This window comes from Arachis duranensis, chromosome 2, assembly GCF_000817695.3.
Source record: "Arachis duranensis cultivar V14167 chromosome 2, aradu.V14167.gnm2.J7QH, whole genome shotgun sequence".
NCBI classification, from domain to species: domain Eukaryota; kingdom Viridiplantae; phylum Streptophyta; class Magnoliopsida; order Fabales; family Fabaceae; genus Arachis; species Arachis duranensis.
The window spans coordinates 88625366-88641326 of record NC_029773.3 but is presented as its reverse complement, the minus strand read 5'-3'; the positions used below and the strand labels follow the sequence as shown (position 1 = coordinate 88641326).

Below are 15961 nucleotides of genomic sequence, written 5' to 3'. Positions count from 1 at the left end.
GTTAAATATACTATATAATATGTCTTAATATAAAAACAAGAAAAACAAATAGCCAAGCTAGCCATTAAACACAGTTTTGATCTTAGCTTTCATATATTTTATTGTAGGGTGTTTGGAGGATTATATGAGATTTGCTGACGAAAAAGAAAATGAGGCCACCAATACCAACTTCACTTTTTGCAAGACTTTGTTGAACTCCAAGTCAAAGGATGAGTTATTGGTATTTATATATATATACTTATGGAATCATCATGTGTTTCTATTATATTATCCATTATTCTCTTAATTATTAAGTGTAATAATAATAAAAAAAAATACTTCTGTTTTTAGGCAAATTATGCAAAGTGGGAGCCCTTGCATGGAAAATTTGGATACTCGTACCCTTGGCAAAATTACCTAAAGATTGGAGAGGTTAATCGGGAATTGGCTGCAATTATTCTTGTTCTTGGAAGGTGCCTCCAAACCTCAAAAAAGGTAGGTTAACAAATTAAATTTGCATGCACATGTATGTAGTAATATATATAATTTAATTTTGATTCACCGATAAAATCACATATTATATAATTTTACATAATTATTTAATTAAATTCATATATTTAATTGACTTTTAAATTTAAAGATATGATAACACACATATATATCATTATTATTTTTAAATTTTATTAACATTTAATAAAAATATTATAATAATATAAGTCTTCTATAGTAATATTATAAAAAAACGATATAATAGACTTATTAGATGTAAGCTTATTATATATTTTGAGTTGAATGGTGTTTAATTTGTAGCCCATGGAATTGCAATCATGGAGTGAAACAATCCAAGTCATTGAACCATGTTTTGAAGCAATTGGGTCAAATATTGTGTGGACTCTAAAGGAACTTGGAGAAAGCATGAAACAAATGAGGAAGATTCATGCTTCTCAAATCTCAACTAAGTTAAAGGCATCAAGAGCAGAGATAAGCATGGTGGTTAAGATTACTATTTCCACATCCAAGAAGATATCAACAATAATGCTTAATAATAATGATGAGAATAATAATTGTTATGATGATGATGATGATGTATCACTTGCAATTGCTAGCTTCTTGTTCTTGCTCAAGGAGGTTGTGAACAAGGTAGAGGAGTTGACCAAAGTGGTGGAACAACTTGGAGATATTGCTGGCTTTATTGCACATTCAACTCTAGTTACTTAGTCAGTGTTTGTTTTCAAATACTGTTAAAATTGAGAGATTGAAATTTAATATTATATTTGGTGGTCAAAAAATTGAAATTAAAATTTCAGTTTTGAAACACAAAATTTCAATATATATATTTTCAGAAAATAAAGATAGATAGGACTGAAATTTCTGAAATTGAATATTAAAACTTTAATAATATTTTTTTTAAAATTACTCTCAATTAACTTTTTAAATTTCAATCTACCCCTTAACTTTTATATTTATCTTAACAAAAATATGATATTTAGACATAATTTAGTTCAGTATATTTTATATCAATACAATACAAAGACTTAATTTAATCTTTAATTATCTTTCAGTCTCTATCTTCTAATCTCTATCTCTCAATCTCAGTCTCCCTTCTAAACGCTTTACTGTATATGTTAGATTAAATTGAAAAAAGTACTATGCACATAATAATATGCTATATTAGCTTTTTAATTTGCCATTATTTTTGGCATATAAAATTGGAACCAATGTGTTTTTCATTATCCTTGAGGGGTAATCTAAATGAATTTCATCTAAGTGAATAGTCACTTTTATAAGATGAAATGAGCCAAGTAAACTACTGTCCTTAAATCTAAATATATATGAATTTAGTTGTTACTTGTTATATCCCTAAAGTACGATCGTTGAGTTATATATAATTCCTTCAAATTATTTAGAGCTTTAATTTGTTATTGCTTTAAGGATATAAAAATAGAAGATATTAAAAAAAAGGAATTCTAGAAAGATGTAATGATAAAAATTTTAGAGTGCGTTTAATTTGTGTTTTTATTTTTTGTTTTTATTTTTAATATTTTTTGTGTTTAGAATTTTATGAAAAAAATAAAAATATTAAAATTTTATTTTTGTTTTTAGTTTTTACTCTTATTTTAATTTTTTTTACAAAAAATTAAAAAAAACTACTAAAAATAAAAAACAGAAAATAAAAATACAAGTCAAAGGCACTTATATAAATTTTAGTAGAAACTTAGATACGGTCAACTTCACGTAAAGTTGAGGCTGTGAAATAAAAATTTAGTCAAATCATTTAAATCATTTAACAACTCTCAACTATCAACTTCACGTAAAGTTAACCGCACTTAAATTTTCACTGTAAATTGTTTATTCCGAAACAACTTTAGTATTCGTTACAACTAACTTTTGTACGTTTAAAATAAAGTGATACAAGCAAGTGACATATCTTAAATAGATTTGGAGTGGATTTTTATCTTATTTTTATTGGGTAGAAAGGAAATGCTACTCAGGAAAATTGAAAAATTATGAATTATTATCATTCATTTATAAAATTACCTTAAACAATGATATATGGATAAATTATTAACTGAAATATTTTCTTGTGTGTATAGATGAATGGACATTATGCAAAATTAAACTAATAATTTTCTTTAGGCGTATAGCATATGTCTTTTGTATGCATCCGGAAATTAAGGCCGGCCTTCATATATTTAATTAAAAGTTAATGTAAGAATCCACTATTAATTAAGCTAACAAAATCAAATTGAGTTGGTCGAATGATCAATTAACTCGTCCGACTTAAGTAAGTGTTAGAAATTCGAATCCTTACTTGTGTATGCAGTAATTCGTTAGCCAGCGACATCTTTAAATAGAACCTAAATTTGTAATGGACTGTCGAACTAAAAAATATTGTGAACAAGAAAAAAAATTAAGCTAAAAAAAAGCTAGGGGCTATTAAATATCCAATATAGACAAATAATAAGACTCACGGAACCTATACACACACAACCGCAACAAAAAAAAAAAAAGTCATCAAAGATCATAGCAAAAATGATCAGTAATGCTTCAAACTTTGCAGCATCAATAACAATTAGTTTGATATTGTGCTTAATATTATTATGGAGTAGCAGTGTTTGTGAGTGTGTTCCAAACACAAACATCACCCCTATTCTCTGCAACTCTGGTGTATACACTTCTGGGGACCCTTTTGCAATTAGTTTATCCTATGTTCTTGAAGAATTAGAGGAAGTAACACCAACACAAAAAAACTATGATTACTACAATATTTCACCTTACCCTAATGCATTTGCATATGGACATGCTGCTTGCAACAACAACAACAACTTGAAGAAGACGACGAATCTAACATCCTCTGATTGCAAAGCATGTCTTGGTGTTGCAAAAACTACTATGTTGAGTTCATGTGAGAAAAGAATAGGGGCTCGTTCTGTTCTTCATGATTGTACGATAAGGTATGAACAATACCCATTTGATGATTAATTGATTGTGCAAGTGTTAGAACTTTGATTTGGCTTACAACTTTCCTACAACTATAGAAGAAGCTAAGGCTTTTTTTGTAAGGATAAGGTTGTTGTGTAATGTGTACCACAAATAATAATAAATTAAATGATTACTTTGTTGACCATATCAACTCAAATTATTGTTTTGCCATATTCATTTCTTGAGTCTCATTCTGATTTCTATTTGTTTATCTAGTTTGGGCTTAATGGCTTAAAAATCTTTATTTTTTTTTTTTTCAAGTTTGAATGTACAAAGTCTCACATTATGAACTCATATCTTTAAAAAATTGTGGGTAACTTTCTTACTAAATGTGACAACTCTAATTACTAATTAGTAGAACTTCTCCCAACAGTGAGTTGATCACATTTCCCATGGTATATAAAATGTCAGTCCAAAATATTTTTAAATGTGGATTGAATTATGGATAAGAAAAAATTGTCCATTTGATTTATAAAATTGTGAATGTCATATATACCTTACCACAAAAAACAAAACAGAGCATATGCTAAAATTGATCACCTTGATGAGCAATATTATTAGCTCATTATAGTATAAATGGAAGAGTGGCAAAATAATAATAATAATTTCACAAAACACAGTACCAAAATGTCATAAAAGCAGCAATGCCACTTAGAATACAAAGCCTATCCAACCTACTCTCATTCCTCATCTTCTCTTCCTTCAACTCACTCTGCACTTTTGAGTACATATGACAAGACTCAAGAACTTCACTATAATTCTTGCTCCTTCTACAGCTAAGTGCTTCCTTCAGAATAAGCAAACTGTTCCTTCCATTAACATGAGCACCTTCCATGTCTTCCAATTGCATGCTCAACTCGGTTAGCTTAACTTTCGTTCCAACACCATCTTCTTCGGTGTTAACCACTCTAAACTTCATTATAAGGATGCATTCTACTACTTGTGAAGGAAGAATGTCTGTTGCAGGGAGAACGGAGCCAAATCTGATCACGAAATCATTATCTGTCGGCCAATGCCTTTGGCCGCCAAGAGGTCTCCAGCTAGCAAGATTGGCAGCTTGCTTCATTTTACGGTTCACCATGATCCAACTTAATTGGAGACCGTCGAAAAGCTCTTGCCAAAGTTTCCCATCTTTCCTTTCTCGTTCCATTGATGTAATCGGTGGCAAACCATCGGATACTGAGAGGGTAACCACACCATCATTGTTATCATCGTCTCTATATGTGAGGAGATCAATCCTAAAGGGGCAGTTGTAGAACCAACCATCATATCCATTAGCATTTGGAACTCCGACACCCCATTGAACTTTCGAGCAGATTGCCTTATCCTTAAATCTGATATCGACTATAGAGACGAAATCCGATGGAGAGAGGCTTTCGAACTCATTCATATCACCATAGTATTCTGCCTCGGTCCAATCATCCGGGTACTCAAGAAAGTTCTTCTCTTGATAATCCGCGACTTCCTTGTTTACTATAAGTGGGAAACAATCCGCATAAAACTTTCTGAATCCCCCCATGGATGATATTAAGCTTTTGATATCTTCCCTGTTGGTTGCAGGCCACACAGATGAACACACATTCTCCCACAAACTTTCTTCTTTTGAAATGGAACAAAATGCTGCACAGGTACATGCTGCACTAGCCAGGGTAGGGCCATCAAGACGTCGTAATATGTCGTAGAAGAGATCACTATTCAACGAAGGGATGCTATCAACCGGCACGACTGACATTGCTATAATCCGCAGCCTGTCAAAGGAACACAATCAAATTGCATAATAATAATAACAGAAAAATGAAGGAACCTGCATTCTCTTGAATAATAAAAAAAATTAACTAAAAATTTATTAGTTAATAATCAGGCATATAAAAGTAGGACTATCGGGACTTAGTTTATCTGATAAAAAAAAAAGCAAACATCTATCTCAATCCAAATTTTGATAATGACTTCAGGAATGTATATGCCTGTAAAATTATGCTTACTTTACTATATATGTGTTTCATAAAATTTAAGCGAAAAATTTTGTAACTATAGTCTATAGTTATCCCCATCTTGTAATCATAAGACCTCAACATCATAGCATTATAATAGCATGAACATAGCTTAATACCGTCATTGGAACTTAAGGGTTTGAAATAGAAACATCAATCAGACCAAGAGATTTACATCATTTTCCAAGCATTTCTAACACATGCCATGGCCAAATTATGAAAGAAAGTTTCCTAAAAACATGCATACATACCTACACAACACAGGGGAGATCAAGTGAATATCCGCAAATCCAAAGTTAACATCTTAGAACTTAGAATATCAAAATAACTTCTTCAGAGATACTCCAAATCTAATCTTACGTTCCTATAAACATAGGTTTCCCAACATACAGAAAATTTATGAGGAAAAAAAAAATCAGGATGTAGTGCTCATCTCATATATGTAATTTCCACTCACTCCCTAAAGTATATATTATAATTCACAGCCAAGACAAATGAGTTCTTTCTAAAGATTGGGATGGCAAAAGGGGTAATATAAATTCTAAATTGTGTTTGATAAGTGTCTTAGGACAAAATATTCAGAAACATTGAGACAATAGAGACAGAGACAGGACAGAAAAAGAAAAGGTCCCTGTCCCTATCTCTACTATCCCCGGTTTCTGAGTTGACAGAAATTTGACAAATTTTGTCCGGAAACATTTTGCCTACTTTTGTATCTATATCCTTCTCCAAACATGTGTTGTGTCTCGGTATTATTGTCTCATGACGATTACCAAACAGGCCTTTGGGAAAAGCAGCACATGGCCTATAGGCTATAGCATCCCAAGAAACTAAAAAGGGGTATTGCCAATCCCAAATAACAATATTATTCAAAAAGGGTTCTTCACTGTGAATCAAATGACTGGAATCCAGCAAGTAACAGATACTGTAATTACAAAAAATCTGCATGGGAAACTTGCAACATGTTTACTATTACCAAGTAACAAAGACATGAAGCTCTATCAGAACTTGTTCTTATGCATCTAAGGAATAAGCTAAGTAATACAGTTAAGATAGGAAGAGTGTTTTCACTACAAACTAAATTGGTAACAATATTTGGTATCACATACACCAGGGTTTAAGAGCAAACAGAAAATTATTGCATAGAATGAGTGATTATAATAACAAATTTAGGCGCTCAATGCTCGATGTTCCTAACCATGACTGTACTAGCAAGTAGCAAGAACATATGAACTTATGAAAGCATAGTAGACAAACTAGGAAAGTTCCATAACAATCATCTATGATCGATCGATTTAGATATCCTCTTGGAATCCAAACGTTCCAAGAATCCTAGGGCCTACTTGAAGCAAAATCCGGCGCTTAAAATGATCTAGGTTTTTTAAGTGTGAAACATGTAAAAAATGAAATGAATTTCAAGCGTTAAATAGTAAATTCGTATTGGAGCAAAAATTCAGTAATACTGATTTTCATTCCTGGAATTCCCAATTTCATCTAACAAACTCTAACTCAAAAATTCCAATAGTATTGTACTATTGTTCAGAGAAGCCAATCAAAAAAAGCATCAAAACTACTAATGAAATGTGTGGGTCACAAACACAGCTCACAACTCAACATACATTAGTTCATAAAATAGAATCTTCATAAACATTTTGCAACCCTTTACTACGATTATTACAGAAGAAAGTTAAACCCTTTCACAGAAACAACCATAAATCAATGAACAAAATTGCCATTAATCCAAAATAAAACCGAAAATAGAAACAAAAAGAAATAAATATAAAGAAACAAACTTGAGAAATGCAACTCAAAAATGAGACAGTGAACAAAAACAATGCCAAATTCAGCACAATCAAGAGAGAAAGAAGTGTTTACTTACCTAAATATCAAAACATGCTGTGAATCAAACAGAAACAGGGGAAACAGAGCAGGAAGAATAGGAGGAGGAGGAAGTGAATTGAATTGGAAAAATCAAATTTTGAAGGGAACCCAGATGGGAAAAGAGGGGATTTGAGCTAAGTTGACGAGTAGTTTGAAGGATCGGTTGAAGGGTCACGATCGATTTTGAAGGGAGAATGCTGTGAGTTCACGTTCTTGTTCTAAACCCTTCTTTTCTTCCCACATGAGATTGTTTTTCTGAGGTCAACGATTTACAGTGAATGCCGTGCAAACTATGCTTTCCATTTATTGTGACAACAATTTTATTTATTTATTTATTTACTTATTTTTATGGGTACTAGAAGAAAAGGGCTAAAAAATTTTGATATGGTAGTAAAATAGGTGTTATACTTTAACATGGTGATTTTTTGTGTTTTTCAAAACTATGGGAGTACACAAATCGGACCTACCGATTTGTGTTGAAAAAATTTTAAAAAGTTGGAGTACACAAATCGGACCCACCGATTTGTGTTGAAAAAATTTAAAAAATTTGGAGTACACAAATCGGATCCACCGATTTGTGTACTCCAAATTTTTTTAATTTTTTCAACACAAATCGGACGGTCCGATTTGTGTACCTAAAAATCGGACGGTCCGATTTCTGTACCTCTTAAAAATCGGACGGTCCTATTTGTACTCCGTACATTAAACCATCCCACATTTTAGAAAAATATCACATTAGATCACATTTTAGAAAAACACCATTGTTAATCCAATATTAAAAATAAAAAAGTGGAAGAAAAGCAGACAACAATTTTATTTGATTGTCAATATATTTATTTTTTATGTTTTTTGTTATAAAAACATTTTAATAAAAAATTCTTCCTATATTTTTATGAACAAAATGACTAAACACCTAAATTCAATTAAAGAACAAATTAAAAGAGAGATTATTTTATACTCGAAGTAAAGTTTTGTGCTTTATGTTATAAATTTATAATTGTATCCATTTACTTCAAGAAATTTTAATAAAAAAAATGAAAAATATGAAGAGTGGATAAATATGATGGAAAAAGAAATTAATTTACATTATAAAATATTTTTTAGCCTAATCTTTTATGATTTTTTTTTAATATCATGTCATGTATGAAATAGTTACGACGGTTTTAAATTGTCACAAATTTTTAAAAGAAAATGAAGGTAATAAACTGCCGCAACTTTACCTTTTAAACTCAAATCCAAAAAATAACGATATTGCAAATCGCTCAAATTGATTGACCATTTTATAATGGTTATTCTAATTATTACTAAAAAGTTAAATTATGTAACAACAATTTATTAAGTAGCAGTCAAAATCAACAATATATAGTTTATATTGTAATGTCAAAGAGAATTCTAAATTTTCACTATGGATAAATTTAAAGGATTTATACGGATTATAATCCTCCTTAAAACTTGAGCTTTAATATATACATACATAAATTTAACTAATTAATATTGTTTCATTCAGTTAAAATGCTAATTTTTTGGTTAGGAGCAAACATCAAAACAAAACCCCCCTTGTGCAAACTTTTAGTTTCTTTTGGCTTTTTTTTTCTTTTTTATTAAATCAAGCTCTTTATTTGAATATCTAAGTACCTTTAAGTGATTTAATTAAAAACAATTACATGCATAATAAATTTTAAGGTGTTATATATTTCTCTCATCTTTAAGATTTGGGATAAAAATTGAAATTATTTTAAAAAAAATTTTGTATTTAAAATCATTTTTAACATTGAATTTTGTTTTAAAATAATCTTTTTTCTAATTTTTAAACAAAAATACCCTTCGTCATCATCTCTTTCTTTCACCTTTCTCACTCAAATTATTCGCACTACTACCATCATCTTTCACCGTGCACCTACTGACATACCTCTTATTTCACCATTACCACTACATATCTACATTGTCATAACTCTAATTTCTTAAATTCACACCCAATACACATACATACATGAAGGAAGAAAGAAAAATAGAAAAAAGAGAAAAAAATTAGAAAAAAAAAATGAGAGAAAGAAAAAAGAGAATAAGGAGACAACAATGGAGAGAGGTAGTGTTGCTGTCGTCCGTCGCCATCGCGATTAAAGAAAAGAAAAATGTGAGTTCGGCTAAGAGAGAAGTAGAGATAGAAAAAGAGAGGGTGAGAAATAGAGACGGTGGAAAAGGAAGAGAAAGAAAAAGCAACGACGCGGAAAGCCATTGTCGTTGTCTTAATAGTTGTGGTTGAGAAGAGGAATAAGCCATAGAGAGAGAGGAGGAAGAGCAGAGCCCCTCATCACTAGGAACTCAACAACGGTGATGGAACTTGATGCCGATAGAAGTTGCTACCATCTTAGTTACGACTAGAAGTGGCAAACGGGGAAGCCTACTCCATTCCGCCCCTCCCCACCTAGTGAGGCAGTCCTAAATTTCTCCCCCGTCTCTTTCAATAAATTTATAATTTGTAAAGACATAAAAAAATTATAATTTCTAAATTCATAAACAGTAAAGTCTTTATAATTATAAATATGTAATAAATATAATCATAAATCAGTTTTTTTAAAACAAAATAATAAAACTAATATTGTCCAAAATAAAATAAACATTGTCCAAAATATATAATTAAACATCTTCAAGTTTATAATCAATCAAATATAAAACATAATCCAAAATATAACTTAAAACATATTCAATTATCATCTTTATCCTCTTGTAGATCAATAACATCATAAAAAATTGTAAAAAAAAAAAATCGACCCTAACCAACAAAACGTCTGGTCCACTGGGGAAGCCTGCCCTGCCCCGCTAAAGCCTGCAAAATTCCACAGATTAGGCAGTACGAGTTAGGCGGACTTTTTAAATTTGGCAGTTTCAAATATTTAGCCCAACTCACCTTTTTTGGTGGATTACTCGAGCCGGCACAACAGATCTCGGCCCGTTTGCCGCCCCCTAATTACAACACGACAGCAGCAATTTTACTCTTTTACATTGTCAACTCTCTTTCACGACGTGACGGTAATAAACACACTTTTTTCTGCTATCACCTCCCTTTCTCTTCCTTTCCTTTCCTGCACTCTTTTCTGCCGTCACATTTCTCTTCTTTATTTTTATTCCCTTTTTTTCTCTCTTTTATTGTTTTCTGTGTTTTTTTTATTCTCTTCTTTTCTTTTATTTCTGCTTTAATTGAAAAGGATTGTGATTGGAAATAGTAAGTGGGTTAACACAATAGAAAAATGGTATTTATATTATTTAAATAATTATTATGTTCGAAAGAATGATTTTAACATTAAATTTAATATTAAAAATTATTTTTAAAAAATTAGAGAAAAATTTTAATTTTCACCCTAAATATTAAAGATAAAAACAAAACTTAATATCTAAAGTTTTAATTAATAACATATAAGTTAAGTTTAGGTAAACTAAACTAAAAAATTAATCGGGACGGCTATTATAAGAATTATCGTCAAAGCAATCTACATCATTATTCACCATACACAAGTTAAACATTGCCACGTACAAAATATCCACATCAAAACCTTTTAATTTTAATAGAAAATGAATGTCGAGTAGAGTAAACAAACAATCTAATATGCAACTACTACCATATTTAGATAGATGTATATTCACCAAATTTAATAGAATGAGAAAGACACTCTGATAGAACTATATATGAATTATATTTAGTGGGGTATGTGTAATTAATTTATGTCCTTGTTATTATAATTACTGTACTTTTATTGGTTCTCCTACCTGAAAATTAAAATTTCATTACATATATATGATTAAGAGTTTTAAATGGTAGATTTTCAACCTACTGATCATACCCTTTCTTCGTTTTTTTTTTTTTTTTGTAGAAAACTTGATAAAAGTTTTATTTTCCTTTTTTAGTTTTCTTTTCCAGATTTTAAACTTCGAAAGGAAAAATACTAATACTAATCTTCAACATAGGTAAATCTAGTTGAACAAGTTTTGAACTACTTTATTTAATAAATTAGAATCTTAATTAGTGGTCTAAGCCTGAGGTCCATTAGGTTCCACTTGGGTTAACTAAACATGTGTTTTGTTCTAATTTGTGTACAAAATTTTGTTTTATTAGCATTATTATTCTCTATGAAATTAATTAATTATAATCATGTACTAAGGATTATGCATTTCAACTTCAAAGTATGTAACAACAATCGTTGAGGATGAATTAACATCTAACAAACAATACAGAAAGGTTGTAGGTCCCAAATATGGATCAATCTAGATTCCTAGTTCTTAGTTGTTACATATTTTAATACTAGTATTAAAAAAAATTGTCTTATTCTCTTATCACCAAAAAGAATAATAAATTCCTTTCCTAAAAAAACCAAACCAACAAAAATAATGAGAGTATATTATTAGTGGTGTATGTAGTAGTAGTATACGAAAGCGTATGATGATGAGTAGTACCCTAATCCAAAATCATGTGGGAAGAGTAACATAAATGAGAAGCGAAGTAGCCAATTGAATAATATTTATGAGCAGACGCTAGCTCTTAGCTGTCATTGGCCGTACCTGTGATAATATTTGTGGACACCCAAACTCTTCATCGGGTGTGTTTGGCAAACACATTGAGGAGGAGAGAAGCCCGTTTGACCTTCTTGAAAGTTTCACTTTGATGTTTGGCAATTTTTATCTTTGTGAACGCAGAATTGATTCTGCCTCTGAACCCACGTTTAGAAGAAGCTCAAATTTGTAGCTTCTGCGTTTCACGTTTCACGTTTCATGTTTAGGAGAAGCTAAAATATTTTTTTTACCAACCCTACCCTTCATTTTCTTCTATAAGAATGATACTAGTAACTATTATCTTCACAGTCATTCTTTGTAGTTCTTCCTGTATTTTTTATCTGTATAATTTTTTTCTATTCTTTGATGTACTCTATTTTTGTTTTGTATTAATTTTTTTATTTTTTATTCTGAATTTGTAAAATTTGTAATTGTAATTGTAATTATTATATACTACGTTTATTATCAAAATTTTGAATAATATAAATTATGATCCTATAAAAAAAGGACAAAATAAATAAAAAATTAATTATAAGTAACAATAGAGTCATAAATAATAAAAATTTATAGTCTAAAATAATACTAAATTAAAGAGTACTGACGATACTAAAAAAAATTATAGAATATTTTCTTTTTGTGTGACATTATAAAATTTATAGTACTCTCCTTTATATTTTTATTTTTTATTGTATTTATTTTATTTATATGATAAATATTTTTTATATTATTTTTTATAGTATTCTGATTTTGCATGTATATAAAATTGATGTCTATTTTAGTAATTTTTCATCTAAAAGTGATTTTAAATAGTATAATCCAAACAACATTTATTTTACTATAATCAATTTTGATATAAAGATACCAAACATAAATCACGTTAACCCAAACTAACTTATCATCAAAATCAATTTTACAAAATCAATTTTATGCAAACTCTGGTTTGCAAACTGTAATCCAAACACACACATCATTGCATGTTTTTTTTAACGTGTTTTTTAGTCTGATAAATTAAATATTAATTTTTAAATTTGTGGGTCAAAATTTTATTTAAAAATTTATTATTAATTTATGCATAAAATAAAATTTAAATTTTAAAATTTAATTAAATAAATAAGTAAACTAATCACTACTAATATCACTTAATCAATTAGTATAGCTTGTTTTAATAATCATAACGTTGCTTGTATGAGTATAGACAGTTATTTAGATTAAATAGATGCTTAATTTTGAAAATTAATCTCTTTTTTTCTCTTTTTGTTTAGTTCTTAGGGTTCTATATATGAGTTATATTAGTTCTAAAACTTGATATATGTTATCCTTGTGCTTGAAAATTACTTAAGAACTCAAAACTTGCATGGATATTAATTTTCGTGGTGAAGCAAGGTTAATATTAACTCGACTTTTTTTCATCTTTAGGTTCTAATTAAACAAGGCATGCTCTATCAGGGAGACAAGGTTGCATTACAATATGTTAATCCAAAATTTCGAACCAAGAGTGAAAACACGAATGAAAGCTCAAAATGTTAGAACTCACCAGGGACAGGAAGAGGCCGCGATAGCTCAGGATAGCGAACGGTGGAGGGTGGCTCAACAGTTTCGTGCAAGGCGGGCAGAGGACCCAGGATCGGCAGCACCTTCGCAGTGGAGCAGCGACGGCAGCAGAGTTCGCGTGCTTCCAATGACTCTTCGCGGGGTTCTGGTTAATTTGGGGAAGAATGAAATAGAATTTATAGGAGAACTTAAAAAGGCGGAAAGGAGAAATTGAGTTAACAAATCCTCACCTGGTGGCGTTTTGTGATGCAATCGCCGCTGATTTGTGGCCCACGAAGGAGTCCTGCCTTCACAACCTTGTTTTGGAATTGCAGCAATGGGTGTGCTTCGCGGGCTACCAGTTATCCTCTTCGCGGGTTTTCTTGAAATTTGGGGGGAATCAACTCAGGTTTATAAAAAAAAAGGGGGCAAAACAAAAATTAGATTGCTTAAGATTGGATCCTCACCTGACGGCGTTTTGTGATGGAGTCGCCGCTGATGATAAGGCACGCGAAGGAGTTCTGCTTTCCCAGCATATTTCGCGGCGGCGAGGTGTGTGGCCTCCAGATCTTCGCCGCTATTTACCGTGCCTCACATAGGCGATGGCGGCGTTTTTGGTGGAGTCGCCGCTGATGATCGTGGCACGCAAAGGAGTTCTGCTTTTCCCAGCATGCTTTGCGGCGGCGAGGTGTGTGGCCTCCAAATCTTGGCCGCTATTCACCGTGCCTGGCGTAGTTAACTAATAAAGCCAATATCATCCTATCATCAATTATTGGGACATGATTACTTTATTAATTAGTTACATGTTTCCATCTCTATCCTTAGATGGCACTTCATAAATATTAGAATAAATATTTAAACTAGTCCTAAAAAAATTTAGACCAAATATTTATTCTTTAGAAGTTTTTAAAAATTAATCCGTCGAATAAATTGATCTTTCTACCATTTTTAATTAAAATTTTAATATGTAAATTGAAAAAATAAGTTCCTAATAAATTTTATTATAAGACAATCATGTTCTAAAATATATTACTACATAATAAATTACTCCATCAGTTTGTCCAACGAGATTAATTAATTTTCGAAAATTTTTAAAAAATAAAAATTTATTAAAAACCAAAGTGTTCGATCTAAATTTTAAAAAAAATTAATTTGCGTGTTTATTCTAATATTATATATAACTCAGGACGGAGTAGCTTGTGCACTACTTATGCACCTATGGCGGAAAACTTATTGTGTTTAATGGATGATATAACGGAAAGTTCACACTATAAAATTATGAAGTGATTAGTAATAAAATCTGAAAATATTTCTTGCAATTATTTAGCTGAACTCCTATAAATAATAATGGCGGATGAATAATGGTTGATGTATATTAATTATCTAGTTATATTGCTTTCCTTATTATTAAAAGAACTAATATTGTGTATCTGTGTTTGTTTATGTCTTGTTTCTTAATGATGCAATAAAAAGGAAAATATATGATATAAAAATAAGTGTCACATTTACCGACACCTTAAACAAAATAACCTATATAACTATCTGTATTTTTTCTGACAGAAATCTTTTTGTATTCTCAATGAAAAAAATGTTACTAGAAAAATACATTATATAAACCACGTTTTGCTAGTAACAATCCTGAACAATTTGTCTAGCATATATAAAGAATTTCGTTAAGTAATTAATTAGGTTCAATCAACTTCTGCCAACTCTTAATAGATTGAATTTAAAAATCCAAATTTTTTAAAACTCATCTACCTAATTACCCAATTTATATCGTAATTACACTGATGAATTCAAAAATTTACCATTTCACCTGATGTTCAGTTTTCACCATCGTATTTCACTTCTCCAGTTTCATACTGATTGTTGGCGACTGGCGAGCTTCCTCTGCATGGCGGCAATTTTCGCATCTCTCCCGCTCTAGTCGTCTTCTCTCCCACAACTAACCCCAATCAGTGTCATCCAGTGCTCCGGCGAAGAAGACGTTGCTGTCGTGTGCAAGAAAGCCATCCACGTCGATTGTGATAGCACTAGCTGCAGCCTCTGCTTTGGACCCTAATCAAAGATGCCGCCGCAGATTCGTCTTCTCCAGTGGGTCGGTCGAAGCTCCGCCTCCTTCAGCATTCATTGCATTGGCGTGAAAGCCATCGCTGTTGCCAGGACGTGTGGCCCTGTGTCCTCTATATCCGTCGTATGCTGCTACTCTACTACCACCTAATTCGTCTCTGGATGTGTCTTTTGAATTTGTCTTCTTATTCGTGTGTCTTCTAATGGAAGTATCTTCAGGAAGTGTCTTTTTATGCATATGTCTTCTAATGTGAAAGTGTTTTTAGGGACACAGAATTTTTGTTCGGGACTTTGGGATACGGCCGAACTTGCGAGGTAAAGGTGCATACAATCTCGATGACAATCTTATTGTGTGCAAACTTTTGTCGCTGGATGATGACAGTGTCGATAGCGTTATGAAAGACATCGGGTGTTTCTTTCGAATGCATTATGATGGGAGTTGGGGGGGAGGGGGCTTTCGGCCAATAAAACGGTCGGAGATG

The 15961-nt window shown here is 31.2% G+C and overlaps 3 protein-coding genes across 3 annotated transcripts in view; 2 read left to right on the top strand and 1 right to left on the bottom strand.

The window, feature by feature from the left end:
• The window catches only part of LOC107475845 (aluminum-activated malate transporter 14-like), a 4477-nt gene extending 3280 nt beyond the window's left edge, over positions 1–1197 (top strand). The window contains exons 4-6 of the mRNA XM_016095521.3: positions 108–220; positions 331–474; positions 790–1197. Coding sequence (XP_015951007.1) covers positions 108–220; positions 331–474; positions 790–1197 — 665 coding nt within the window. The remainder of the gene's footprint in view (positions 1–107; positions 221–330; positions 475–789) is intronic.
• A 1815-nt stretch (positions 1198–3012) lies between these two features.
• On the top strand, positions 3013–3462 carry LOC107475779 (antifungal protein ginkbilobin-like protein). The gene has a single exon (XM_016095443.2). The coding sequence runs from the start codon at positions 3013–3015 to the stop codon at positions 3460–3462; it is 450 nt and encodes a 149-aa protein (XP_015950929.1).
• Positions 3463–4047: 585 nt separating this feature from the next.
• Positions 4048–7624, bottom strand: LOC107475778 (F-box protein At2g27310). Its single transcript, XM_016095442.3, has 2 exons — positions 7333–7624; positions 4048–5210 (listed from the first exon to the last, which is right to left on the bottom strand). The coding sequence occupies exon 2, from the start codon at positions 5192–5194 to the stop codon at positions 4070–4072; it is 1125 nt and encodes a 374-aa protein (XP_015950928.1). The 5' UTR covers positions 5195–5210; positions 7333–7624; the 3' UTR covers positions 4048–4069.
• Positions 7625–15961: the final 8337 nt, after the last annotated feature.